The 12,516-nt window shown below is 41.6% G+C and overlaps 5 protein-coding genes and 1 long non-coding RNA gene across 6 annotated transcripts; 3 read left to right on the top strand and 3 right to left on the bottom strand.

Moving 5' to 3' along the window:
- The first annotated feature begins 55 nt into the window (after positions 1–55).
- LOC6500058 (dihydroxyacetone phosphate acyltransferase) lies at positions 56–5,664 on the top strand. The gene is made up of 4 exons (XM_032449833.2): positions 56–285; positions 1,690–2,266; positions 2,623–3,896; positions 3,956–5,664. The coding sequence occupies exons 2-4, from the start codon at positions 1,705–1,707 to the stop codon at positions 4,286–4,288; spliced, it is 2,169 nt and encodes a 722-aa protein (XP_032305724.1). The 5' UTR covers positions 56–285; positions 1,690–1,704; the 3' UTR covers positions 4,289–5,664.
- Positions 5,462–7,395, bottom strand: LOC6500478 (putative GTP-binding protein 6). The gene is made up of 3 exons (XM_001953268.4): positions 7,166–7,395; positions 6,203–7,094; positions 5,462–6,146 (listed from the first exon to the last, which is right to left on the bottom strand). Exons 1-3 carry the CDS (start codon positions 7,393–7,395, stop codon positions 5,697–5,699), a joined length of 1,572 nt encoding a protein of 523 aa, XP_001953303.1. The 3' UTR covers positions 5,462–5,696.
- Positions 7,396–7,430: 35 nt separating this feature from the next.
- On the bottom strand, positions 7,431–7,916 carry LOC26513736. Its single transcript, XM_014911718.3, has 2 exons — positions 7,692–7,916; positions 7,431–7,627 (listed from the first exon to the last, which is right to left on the bottom strand). Exons 1-2 carry the CDS (start codon positions 7,804–7,806, stop codon positions 7,431–7,433), a joined length of 312 nt encoding a protein of 103 aa, XP_014767204.1. The 5' UTR covers positions 7,807–7,916.
- A 23-nt stretch (positions 7,917–7,939) lies between these two features.
- LOC6500059 (ras-related GTP-binding protein A) lies at positions 7,940–9,617 on the top strand. The gene is made up of 4 exons (XM_001953267.4): positions 7,940–8,062; positions 8,127–8,226; positions 8,289–8,673; positions 8,791–9,617. Exons 1-4 carry the CDS (start codon positions 8,051–8,053, stop codon positions 9,227–9,229), a joined length of 936 nt encoding a protein of 311 aa, XP_001953302.1. The 5' UTR covers positions 7,940–8,050; the 3' UTR covers positions 9,230–9,617.
- Positions 9,529–11,738, bottom strand: LOC6500477 (beta carbonic anhydrase 1). Its single transcript, XM_001953266.4, has 4 exons — positions 11,460–11,738; positions 10,448–10,532; positions 10,196–10,383; positions 9,529–10,104 (listed from the first exon to the last, which is right to left on the bottom strand). The coding sequence occupies exons 1-4, from the start codon at positions 11,550–11,552 to the stop codon at positions 9,703–9,705; spliced, it is 768 nt and encodes a 255-aa protein (XP_001953301.1). The 5' UTR covers positions 11,553–11,738; the 3' UTR covers positions 9,529–9,702.
- Positions 9,988–10,975, top strand: LOC123256994. The gene is made up of 2 exons (XR_006506884.1): positions 9,988–10,117; positions 10,173–10,975. It is a non-coding gene; the product is annotated as an uncharacterized LOC123256994 (long non-coding RNA).
- Positions 11,739–12,516: the final 778 nt, after the last annotated feature.

Below are 12,516 nucleotides of genomic sequence, written 5' to 3'. Positions count from 1 at the left end.
CACCCCCTAAAAACGTTCCTGCATGACGTCTGCCGTATCGTGCATAGACCGCCAAGGCCTCAAATATCGACCGCAGCTGCTTGCAGTCCGCAGATGTTCCACAAAAACAGCCGCCGCAGAGTGCACAAAAACAACAAATTGAATATAAATCGGTCAGAGAGAGTTGAAACAAAGTGCGAATTGTGAATTAAAAGCTGGAAACGCTCACCTGGAAACCGGGTCTGAAAGATATTATTAAATTTCGCACAATTCGCACCGCGCGCATCTTCTATCGAATTTTCCCCAGTACGTATCCTTGCCGGTGAAATAAACACGTAACAACGGTCTATTACCCTAAAAAAAAACATATATTCAACCACCTGGCTGGCAGATTAATCACCAAGTGTTCCCTTATCACCTTAGTGAATCACTTTTTAATTGGTTTGTAGTTTATTTTCTTTTTTTTTTTTTTTTGGGAACAACAACCTGTTATCTCAGGTGACAAAAATTGATTTAGTTCGATAGCGTTTAAATATATGACATTATAGTCGTCATGCCTTGGATCCCCTGCAAAGCTCTTATGTACTAACAAAAATAGAAAGTGACTAAAATTGCATTACCGTCCCGGACAGTAAGTGATATTTTGTTTCATTTGTAAACAAAACAGGTAGTGAAGTTTCGCTAATCGTGTTAAATTGCAATTACCGGCTAAATGGCTAAGTGAAATGTGTTAAATGCATTTCGCAAACAACGACTTCTATATTTACACATTTATTTTCAGTGTGTGTGCGTTTGCTTGCCTGGGATAGTTCACAAATGTTTCCAATCATTTTCATTTATAATTAAATATCTAGGCCTTGTTGCCAACCCGTTTGATTTTGAATCAAATCAAGTGCCTTCTTGGCTTTATCTTTTGGCCGTGGCGGCGTAAGAGGGTGTGACTTTATGGCCCTATAGTACTTTGTTGTTGACTCGATTCACTCCCACCCAGGTGCTGTTCCTCACCTGATGAGTGACGTCGAAACTATCTTACCGCCAGTAGTGAGCACGTGCCGTGTCACGCTCTGAGCTTGGATCCTCCAAGACTCACTGTGAGATAGGTCAGATGTTTGTAGATTTAACCCATATTTTATGCTCTTAAAATTTGATAAATTATAAAATAAAAATTAATAAAAGTAGTTGTTTTTGGAAGTACGGGCCTTCTCTTTTTAAAAATGTTTTAAAAAATTAGGCAGTGGAAAAAAAGACCTTTAGCACGCAATGGTTGCTCGTTGATTACTTCAACTTTGTAGAATCGGTCAGATAATAAACCTAGTGGATAGTTATGCACTCCAAGAAAATGTTTCTTTTACAGAGTATTCAATTTTTAAATCAGTCATATATTTTATTGTAGTTCTACACGTTTTTGGGCCAGAGGCTTAAGCTCTCAGACGACTTTTATCTTTTCAACACCCTTATCGTCTGTCAGCTAAATTCAATGCAAATATTTTCTCCGAGTGCAGGCGATATCTCAGTCAATATTATATAGAAGTGTGCAGGTATATGACAGTATGCCTGTGTGTCAAGATGCCTGTTAAGTGAGGCCGGTCGCTTGACAGTTGATTCGTCAAATAGAACCGCACTCGAGGCGACGTCGTTTTCCATTTTTCCTTTTTTTTTTGCTGAAAAGCATTTTTGACAGCACGCACGTTGTTTCTTCTATTTTTGCAGGTAAATTGTATAAAGATGGGAAGGAACCCGGCAGCGGTAAAAGGAGGAGGCGGAGGCGGAGAGTCCAGGGATCGGCAGGAGAAACAGGCACCCCCTGCCGCCGCCGATTACATGCGAAACTTTGAAAACATCATAGCCCCGGGAAAGGAGGCCTCCATGACCAGGGAGTTCAATCCTCAGGTGGCTTACGAATTCGAGCGTTACCTGAATCCTCAAAAGCTAAAGCAACATGTCCTCAAGAGTGAGAAGTTGCGCTCCATTGTGGAGCATTATGCCAAAGAATCCGGCCAGTCTGTAAAACAGCTCGAACAACAGGCAAAGGCCATAATCGAAGAGATTGGCTTGGAGCGAAATATGGCCATAATCAGATGGTGTGGAATCGCTATCACAGCGATTGGAAAGCGAATCTGCGATGGATTTTATGTCAATTCGGCGAGCATGGCGAATGTGCGCAAGGATATGGGCAAGTGTCCTGTCCTCTACCTCCCAAGTCACCGAAGCTACATGGACTTTATTCTCATGTCGTATATATGCTACTATTACGACATCGAAATACCAGGAATAGCTGCCGGAATGGGTAGGTGTTGAATCATTTATATAATGTCTAGTTTTCGTGATTTAACCTTTTTTTTATTTTCGGTCAAATGGGTTTTCACCTTGCCTAAAAATGTCATGTTAATTTCTTCATTACCGTTTTTAAATTGTTTTCCGCTCTATAACCCTTGATACGTATAATTTGTGTAGTCGGCTATAATTACCTTTAAATAATGAGGGAAAAATTATCACTGGTTGGAGAGGTGTTAATAGATGGGAATTTCAATTAGTACACTTAAAGTTATTAATTAATTGTCAAATGAGAGGCAAGAATGCGAATATAGATTGATTTATAAATTAAAGATAAGCTTTACTAATTATTTCATACCTTTTTTTTAGATTTCCATTCAATGTTTGGCATGGGCACTATGCTGCGAAAGACTGGAGCCTTTTTTATGCGGCGAAGCTTCTCCAACGACGAGCTCTACTGGGACATCTTTAGGGAGTATATGTACGCCCTGGTGGCCAGCTATCACATCGGGGTGGAGTTCTTCATCGAGGGAACCAGGTCGAGAAATTTTAAAGCCCTAGTCCCAAAGATTGGACTTCTTTCGATGGCTCTGTTGCCTTATTTTACTGGAGAAGTTCCTGATGTCATGGTTGTGCCAGTGAGTGTGGCCTACGAACGAGTCCTGGAGGAGCAACTATTTGTCTATGAGCTGCTGGGAGTGCCTAAACCAAAAGAGTCAACCAAGGGATTCTTCAAGGCTCTTAAGATAATAGACGAGCGCTTCGGCAAGATGTTCCTGGACTTTGGAGAGCCCATTTCGGTGCGGGAGTTCTTCGGGCACGACAGTGGCCATAGGATGCAGCGAGCCGGAGTGGCTGGACACCTGCAAAAGCTCAACCGCCAAGAGGTCGAGTTGGTCAAGCAGCTGGCCAACGAGATTATCTACCAACAGCAGCGCCGCATTGTGATCACCACCTTTAACCTCTTGAGTTTGTACTACGCTAGTCAATTGTACGCCCAGAAGAGTGTTAACATCGATGAGCTATCCCGGGGAGTGCTTCTTTTGAAACGCATCTTCGAGCAGCTTGGAGCGCATGTGAGCGCCGCACCCAAAAGCATAAAGGCGGATATTATTGACGCTGTGGAGATTCACTCGAACATTTTGCATTTCGTCAGCGCCCGCTTACAATTCACACCTATGGCAGCCAAGCAGTTGGCCAACCAATTCGACGGAAAGCGATTGAAAGCTCATGCTCTGTGCCCGCAAACAATGGCAGTGGCAGTTCCAATGCTGGCCCTGCAGCTCTACATAAATCCATGTATGTTCTGGTTAGCTCGACCGGCTTATCTACTGCTGGCAGCGCTCAAGGAAAAGCAGAATCAGAAAAATCACTCACACACCTCGTACGAGTCAACTTTATCCGCCCTCCATGCTCATGTTACCAATATGGATGCACTTTTCCAGCATGAGTTCATCATAGAGTCGAATCGGGAGGCCGCAGAGTTTGAGACGCACTTGCAGCTATTACTGGACGAGAAGGTGGTTGAAGTGGAGAAGGATGGAAAGGTCAACGTGCATGACAACGAGTGCTCACATGTTATTCTGGCAGCTTTGGCGCCATTCTTGTGTCTCTACTACCAATTGGTGGTAACATTGAGAAAGGTATGTAGATCCTCCTCCAACTAAGATGGTTTAATACTTATTTGATTGCTTTATTACAGATTCCTGCAGATCTGGAGTTTAGCGGGAAGGACCTTCTCATTCGCGTCCAACAGCATGTGGAGCAGTTGCTGCAGCTCCCCGATGGATCTGCCCTCCATGTGCATCCCTATTGTCTAGCACTGGACAACCTCAATATTGCCATATATGCTCTGATTCAAAGGGGCTTCATTCTCAAGTGCAAGGATTCTGGGCAGATGAAAGTCGGCGCAGGGCCAGGAAAGTGTCTTTTAGAGCTGGAGCGGCAGCTGCTTGAGTACTGCCAGCTAATGCCCTTTGCCCAATATTCGACGGCGGCTAACCAGCAGGCCCAGTTCCATATAGCCAAGTTATAACTGGCAAATGGTAAAGGGCCGATGGCGGGGGAGGCGGCTAAGAATACGGAATTAAATCCGGAATCGGAGTCGAGTCCCCGGCAGTGTAGTACAATTTTCATTTCATTGTGCATGAAGATCATCCAGTTTGTTATCGGCCTGCTCAAGAATTGTCGTATCATCTGCATTCTGTTTCTCATTGTGGTTGTGGCTCCTCTCTGGCAGCTCCTCCGCTGGCTCATAGCATCCAATCATTCATTCGCGTAGGTATTAAGGGTGTGTATGTTGGGGTGGGTTCGGTTTAATAATTGAAAAGGGATCTGTAAGCTAAAAAAGAAGTATTTTTTTTATTTTTAAGTAGATCACTAGAACAGATCTTATTTGGATACATTTTTGTTTCTTTTTCTCCAAAAAAAACTTAGTTTTCTTTATTAGTTGTGGTTTCACATTCCCCATTAACATTCCCCTAGTTTTTCAAATATTTTTATTTATCTAAATAAAAAACTTCAATTATTTCCCTCCCTCCCTTTATTTAAAAAATGTATCTAAGTATGTATCTAACAATGTCTATTTAGGAGAGAATAATGATATTTTTGTTTGGCAAACGTGAAAATTAGGCGATTTACGAGAAGCCAAAAACTCATCTGCAAATTATCGAATTTTAATCAAACTTTTGTAGAAAAGAGACAGTTATTGATAGATCCCATCGAATTAAGAATTCTCTGTACGTTTTTAGATGAGAAAATTACTGAAATGTGGCCCAACAAAAGTGAAAGTGTATATTTTTTAATTCGTCTGTTGGAAACACAAACTTAGCTCAAAATGAGCTTGAAGGCATATAATAAATTCGTCATTTTAGAAAAGAAATCTAATTTTACAAGTCACACATAAAGCCGTTTGAACAGTTTTATATTTTGTTATTTTTGTAATGTTTAATGCGAACAATTAATTTTTGAATAGTTTTGCACAAATGTATATTTAAGATGGTATTAGTTGTTACCTATTTTAATTCGGTTAGGCTAATCAGCTCATTCCCTGTTTTAATCATTCTATTGTGCCAATAAAGAAGTCAGCACCAAACAAATAAATTATAACGCAAGCCAGAAGACTTGCCAATAACTAAATATAGTAATGGTTGGACGACGACCTGATCCCAAAAAGATAGGGTCCGAAACCGCACAAATAAGTCAGAAGTGCAATACAAATGTTCTGTTTATTGATATTTTTAGAAACTTTATCGTTTTATTTTTGTGGTAGTAAATTTTTATACTTATATAGAAATAAAGATGTGAAAATAACACCAATCCTAATTACACTCGATAGCAACTAAACCAACAAAACTAAGAGCAATAACAATAAAGAATTTAGTCGGTGCCAGTTGCGCCACAGAAACTATATTGGTGGATCCGAATTATTTATTACTGGGTCATCAACAGAATTGCCTTTTAAACTGATCCAGTGTTCTCTGGGTAATGACCACCTGCATCATCAGCCATTCCGGATTCTTCTCATCCGCCATCGTTTCCACTACAGCGGCGTTTTTGTAGAGCCATGCCATTTCCTGGCCCCCGTTTGGCACCCGCATTTTTAATTTCTTTCGCCCTGTGGCAACTAATATTTGCTGCTCAACGTCGACTAGGAGGGTGTCCAAGCCCATCTGGGTACGAGCTGATATATGGTGATCGGTTTTAGATGTTTTCTGGCCTTTCATGGGTATCAGATCGCATTTGTTGTACACATTGATGATCGGAGGCAACTGACTGGCTGTTGAATCTCCACCAGACATATTAAAGGCCAAAGAACGGAGCGTGGCTTCTACGTGATTGCGCTGGGCAACATGGCAAGGATGAGACAGGTCCTGAACATGAATGATAACATCCTGAAACAGAAATAAATGTTTACAATTAAAAATGATATTTCGTGCCACCATCTTACCGCAAGCATAGCATCCTCCAAAGTAGCCACAAAACATTCAAAAAGGCCAGTCGGCAGATCGGACATAAAGCCAACAGTATCCATGTAGATTACCTCCAGATTGCAAGGTAAGCATCCAGCGTGAGCAGTAACGTCCAAAGTGGCAAATAGCTGATTCCGAGGCTGAAGCGCGTCCTCCACAGTCAGTGCTTTGATGAGGGAGGTCTTGCCGGCGTTCGTGCAGCCCACAACGGCCACTATGGGGTAATTCTGTTGCTTACGCTTTTGCCGCAACAACTGCCGCTGCCGACGAACACGATCCAGTTCCGCTCGAAGCTTTCGTTCTCTGGTGCGCAGGATCTCTTTTTGCAGATCGGTAAGGGCATAACCCTGGCGACGAGTCTGAGTGACACTGGCATCCTTGGCCTGGGCCCAAATGTAGGGTAGCTCGGCCATCGCCACTTGTAGCCTAGCTTCGGCACTGGTTGCATGCAGTCGCAGAATTTGGATAACCACGGAGTAACGATCCATTACTGGCAACCGGAACTCAGCCTCTAAGAATCGCTTTTGCGCAAAGGAGAGTGTTCCCTTGCTTACAAAAAGGCAAGTGAGGTGCCGCTCCTGGCGAAGATCTGTAACTAGGGCCTTTAGCTCCGCTAGCTTCCCACTGCCGAAGAGGGTTTTCTTCTCAAGGCTTTCCAGAGGCACTTTTAGGGCTTTGGCTACCTGCCAATTGGGAAGGGAATGAACTAAAGCAGACGCCTCTGCAAGCTGATCATCGGGTCGGACATCGGTAAGAGTTGGCTGCCGTTTGGCTGCCCATTTTACATACGGCTGTAAAATAAGCACTTGCTGGGAAGTGGCTATATCCCTGGTGATTCGCATGGCTCCACCCGCTACCTCATCGTAGGCACTGGAATAGTAAGATAAAATTATATTTCTTTTTAATGAAATTTTATTGTAATGCATTGTTGTTGTACCTACCGATCATCTAAAAATCGCACGTCTGTTAGATCTCCACTAAGTAACGTTTCCTCCTCGTCGTGGTCATCGGCACGCTGTCCAGCTTGCATTTGCGCCTCGAAGAAGCTCTTTCTGTTCCTTATTCCTTTAACTCCTTGATGTTGGGTGTACTTAAAGCGGCACGGCATCACCACAACTGGGCGCAGAGAAGAAACCCTGGCCAGTCGAACCAACACCCTTATACCAGACATTACTTAAACTAATGCACTTATAAATTATTACAGATTTAATATGTCTCCTTGTCCAGTACAGAATGCTTTTCCTCAAAAGCCATCCATCGGGCTTGACACGATTTCGTGCGTTCCGAGGTCGTCTGGTAGGAAACCCCAGTGGCTACCAGTGAAGAAATGAGGATGTTGTACTTGGGTGGATACCTGATTCGGGACTGTACTATTTTCTGAGCAAAATAAGTGCCAGAAAAGCCTGTGGGAAAAATAAATCATTAATTATTATGCAATTGTTTTTGGCAATCAACTTAATCTCATACTTAAACAAAATGCTGCCAAGCCTGTGAATAGAGAGCGTGTCATGCAGTCGAGGTAACCGTCAAACCCGGGATGCTTCTCTCGCTGCTGATCCTTCAAGCTTTTAATATCGTTCATAATAATATTGAAATTTGGATCCAATTGTTTTTATTATTATTATTGCCGGCGAGACTCCAAAACATCTGGTGGCCTGTCTTTTTCCAAACTTATATTGGTATTTACCAACATTGTCTGCTATAATCATTTTTATAGCACTTTCAATAACAATCGATTGCAAAATCAGCTGATGCACCGCCCTGCCTAGTATCTTTATATTGTTTTTATTGTTGATTTCGCCTGGACAACGCCACAAATTAACACGATGAAGAAAAAGGTAAAGCTTTTGCATATAAGCCATTGCCATGCGTCGCATAAGTAATGAAAATACCATTATCTAGGTGTTGCTGATGGGAAAAAGCGGTTCTGGTAAAACCAGTATGCGTTCCATTATCTTTGCCAACTATATAGCCCGTGATACGACACGCCTAGGAGCAACAAGTGAGTAATGGTAACCGGGTATCCTATTCCGTAAATATTTATCTCCTGTGACCCTTTCACAGTCGATGTGGAGCACTCGCATGTGCGGTTTCTCGGCAACCTAGTATTGAATCTGTGGGATTGCGGTGGGCAGGAGGGATTTATGAAACAGTACTTTGCCTCGCAACGTGATAACATCTTTCGAAATGTGGAGGTGCTTATCTATGTCTTTGATGTGGAGAGCCGGGAAATGGAGCGCGACGTCCACTACTACCAAAGCTGTTTGGAAGCACTGCTTCAGAACTCGCCCGAGGCGAAGATTTTCTGTCTGGTGCACAAAATGGATCTGGTGCCGGAGGAACATCGCGAAGCTGTGTTCAAGGAACGCGAAGAAGACCTCATACGGTTGTCGAAACCAGGAAATGTTACCTGTTTCCGCACAAGCATTTGGGATGAAACCTTATACAAGTGAGTGAACTTGGAGTAACTCTTATTGGCAGATTTACATTGTAGTTTTATGTTATGCCAAATCGATAGCTAAGTGTGTCCAACCACGACCTTTATTTCACCTCTATCCAATTTCAGAGCCTGGTCTTCCATTGTCACCATGCTGATACCGAATGTTGCTGCTCTGGAGAACTCAGTGACCCACTTCGCCAACGTTATCGAGGCTGACGAGGTTCTGTTGTTCGAAAAGGCCACCTTCTTGGTGATCTCCCACTGTCAGAGCAAGAAAAATCGCGATTCGCATCGCTTCGAAAAGGTCTCCAATATTATTAAGCAATTCAAGCTGAGCTGTTCGAAACTGGGCGCCAAATTCCAGTCGATGGAGGTGCGAAACAACGCGTTTGCTGCCTTCATTGACACATTCACCAGCAACACATACGTAATGGTAGTCATGTCGGATCCTACGCTGCCCTCAGAGGCAACTTTGGTGAACATCCGGAATGCGCGCAAGTACTTCGAGGAGCTGGAGAACCCAAACAACAGTGCCATGAACCACCACGGTCACAAGTACCATTGATGGCGATGTCCACTCCATAGTACTTTGCGTTACCCAAACTCCGAGTTATCCGTTCGAAAAGACAAAAACCGTCTGTTGTGCACACATCGAAGCGCCCAAGGTGCCAGCTTAAAGTCTTACCGCTTCCCATAACTATAAAATACGTATAATGTACATGAATACCGCTCACTTACTGATATAAAGCTTGTTATCCGTAATTTTTCCCCACATTTGGCACCACTAATTGCTTAAATAATTTCGTATATATTCAGTGTGTTATAGAAGCACAGTAAGCGAGCGATATTTAGCCATCTCTTTCGTTGATTTTTCCTAGATTTGTAAGTTGAAACCTTCGTAGGCCTTAAGTTTATATACAAAACAATTACATACATATAAATACACAAAACAATCCTAAGCAATTGGTCACTTGTAAATGCCGTACGCGGTATAAGGCCCACATATCACAGATAATCTAGTTGGTCCGCCGGCTGAACCTACGAGTAGAATCTCCTGATCTCCGCGGACAATTCTTCCACGCTTTTTTCGTCGACGGCAACAAATCGCTTGGCGCCTCTACTGAAATAGTAGATGTCACCCGTATAAATGTCAAACCAGAGGGCATGAATATGGAGATCATGGGATTCTAAACGCGCCTTCAGGAAGCCATACGACGCAATGTTAGACATCTGTTGGAGGGTGTTGATTTGGGACAGTTTATCCTCGACGGCGAATTTCTGCTCCTCATCGATGTAGGCCACAAATCGACGCAATGGCGTCTCGGAGGAGAATAGGAGGGGGTCCTTCATTCCAGCGTCACGCCACTCCTGGAATTTTTCCAAACTGGTGCTGGCATGTGTGCACATCCAGGATCGCAAGGGGGAGAGTCGTCGATTCAGCTGAAGGTGAAGGGTAAGTTAAATAAATAAAACACACATAGAATAATAATGTCATTTTTATCTTTTAGGACAACATAGTAGAACACCATACCTTGGAGGCAAATTCAGGATCTCTCAGTTGATAAAGTAGATTCATTGCCTTGCAATCACTATGTCCACAAACAATTATGTGCCGGATGTCATTCACCACACATCCTAGCTCCAGAGCAGCGGGCTCGCAGCTGAAATACTCATCCTGAAAGTGGTGGGCGTGGGGTATTAGGTTTCCAGCATTTCGCACTAATCGGTGGGAATTTGGAGGTGTGTTAATCTATATATAACAACTATGACTTCATAGACTTACCCACAAACATGTCACCCACATGGGTATCCGTGTAGCGGGTGGGAATCATTCTACTGTCCATGCAGGTGAAGAAAACGGCCTTGGGCTGAAAGATAAAGCGTATCAAGAGTTAGTACAGATATCGGCTAGTGCGTAAATATATTTAAAAGATAGATACAGCAAGTTATGACATACTTGGCTTTTGGCCAAAGTGTCAATGGGTTCAGTTCAAGGCTTCTAACGGGAAAAACTAAACAATATTGAGGGTATTGATGGAGAAACATAAATTATGCTATACAGTTGTGGGCAAAATAATAGATAATAGTAAAATTGTTATAAAGATTATGTTAAAATAACATTATTTTAAAATATGTATTTAATTCATGTGTTAGATCGAAATATAATTTTATGCAATATACATTTTAGTTAAATATTGAAACAAAATCTTATAAAATTAAAGGTAAAGCAATATTTTAATATTCTAAGTAAAGCTGAATGCAAAAATTAAGCATTTTTTTTATAAATATCAATACTAAACATGATAATTTGTTTAATATCTATTTTTATCTTCTTTTTCAAATTGTTTAAAATAATTTTTAGGGTATTTTCCAAAGGGTGTGCTAAAAATCATTTCACACATTTTTAATTAGAACAAAATTAATTTGATCATAATTAGCAAAGGTGCATTGCACGAGTCTCAAGAGCACTGAAAAGCAATCACTTAAGTATATAAAAATAAAATTTAATATTAAACAAGCTGAAGGGGTGGTGGTGGGGCGTTTGGACAACCGGTTTACCTTTGCTGTTTGTTTACCAAAAATAAAACAGCAACAAAAAACTAAGAAAGGCAGTAAAAAGCAAGAGAGTGTTTAGTTTGCGACTGACAAGTCGAAAAAAAATGTGATAATGATATAGAATACATGCATTAGCTTCATAATAGCCGTTTTTTGTTGGCGCTCAATGCCAAATAAAAAATTCTAGGCGGACTGCTCCAAATCTTGACCTATAAATTAAATAAACTAACTAAACTCACCTCGGGATTGTCGCGCACTTTCTGGAACTCCTTAACCATTTGTTCGCGGGTTGTGTTCCGGTACCGCATAATGCCCCTCAAAATACGCTCCATTTCGTTTGGCTTTTGAAAATCCTAATTTGGCACTTTAATTGCACGCACTTTGGCACTAAAATTGATTTTCTTTCTTGATTTGTGAACTACGTATAATGGCGCACAAACGACGCGTTTCGCATCCAACAATACAATTGCGGTGGAGCCTCGTCGACGGTGGAGGAGCGTTTGAAACGGAATTTGTTGCTTCCAAAACATGCCATCAGTTGGGGCCCCAACTTGGGGAGCAGCTGTTGTTGGCTCTCTGAGAAAGCTCCACTCTCTTGGGGGGCATAAAACTAAAGAGAACGACAGCTCAAGGGTGGCCCATGGGGAGCTAATAAAAAACATTTTCTTAAATGGTTTATTATTCAATACTCTTAGTAATAGTGATGAAAAGTAGTAAAAGCAATGGAAAACTAGCAAGAGCAGTAATCAATATTTTTGTCATTTTGGTAACCTTCCTCTGGCAAATTCCAGACAGGCCGACAACAACAAGAAAGACCCAGAGCCAGACATGAGCTTATCAGTGGAGCACACTGGGAACCGACTCGAACAGCTGATGATGTTGATATTAAAGTTTCCATGCTTCGCTTTTTTACGGCTTTATTCCTAATCAATGCTTTGGTTTTGACCTTTTGATGACTGATCTACAAGTGTTTATACTTTATGGGCATGTGCAAACTCCATTATATATTGGTATATTTTTGTCAAAAATTTTTTAAAAAGATATTGAGGAATGTTTAACGTAAGATACTTTTACTTTCGAATTTTTGGGCTTTTTTTGTATTTATTTAAGTTTAATTTTTAAGGAAATTAATAGAGATTTACTTTTAATAGAATCCATACATCATTGAGCGGCATCTATTGGTTGTCGACAGAAGCAGTACAGCACGAGTATATTTACAATGTATCTTTTACATGCATGTATTTTATACATTTCTTACGTCGCGATATATCTATACATGCATTAAAAATTGGAAAT

The sequence above is a fragment of the Drosophila ananassae genome, chromosome 2L, assembly GCF_017639315.1.
Source record: "Drosophila ananassae strain 14024-0371.13 chromosome 2L, ASM1763931v2, whole genome shotgun sequence".
Taxonomy (NCBI): domain Eukaryota; kingdom Metazoa; phylum Arthropoda; class Insecta; order Diptera; family Drosophilidae; genus Drosophila; species Drosophila ananassae.
The sequence above is the reverse complement of the archived record's forward strand: the minus strand, read 5'-3'. Positions and strand labels throughout refer to the sequence as shown.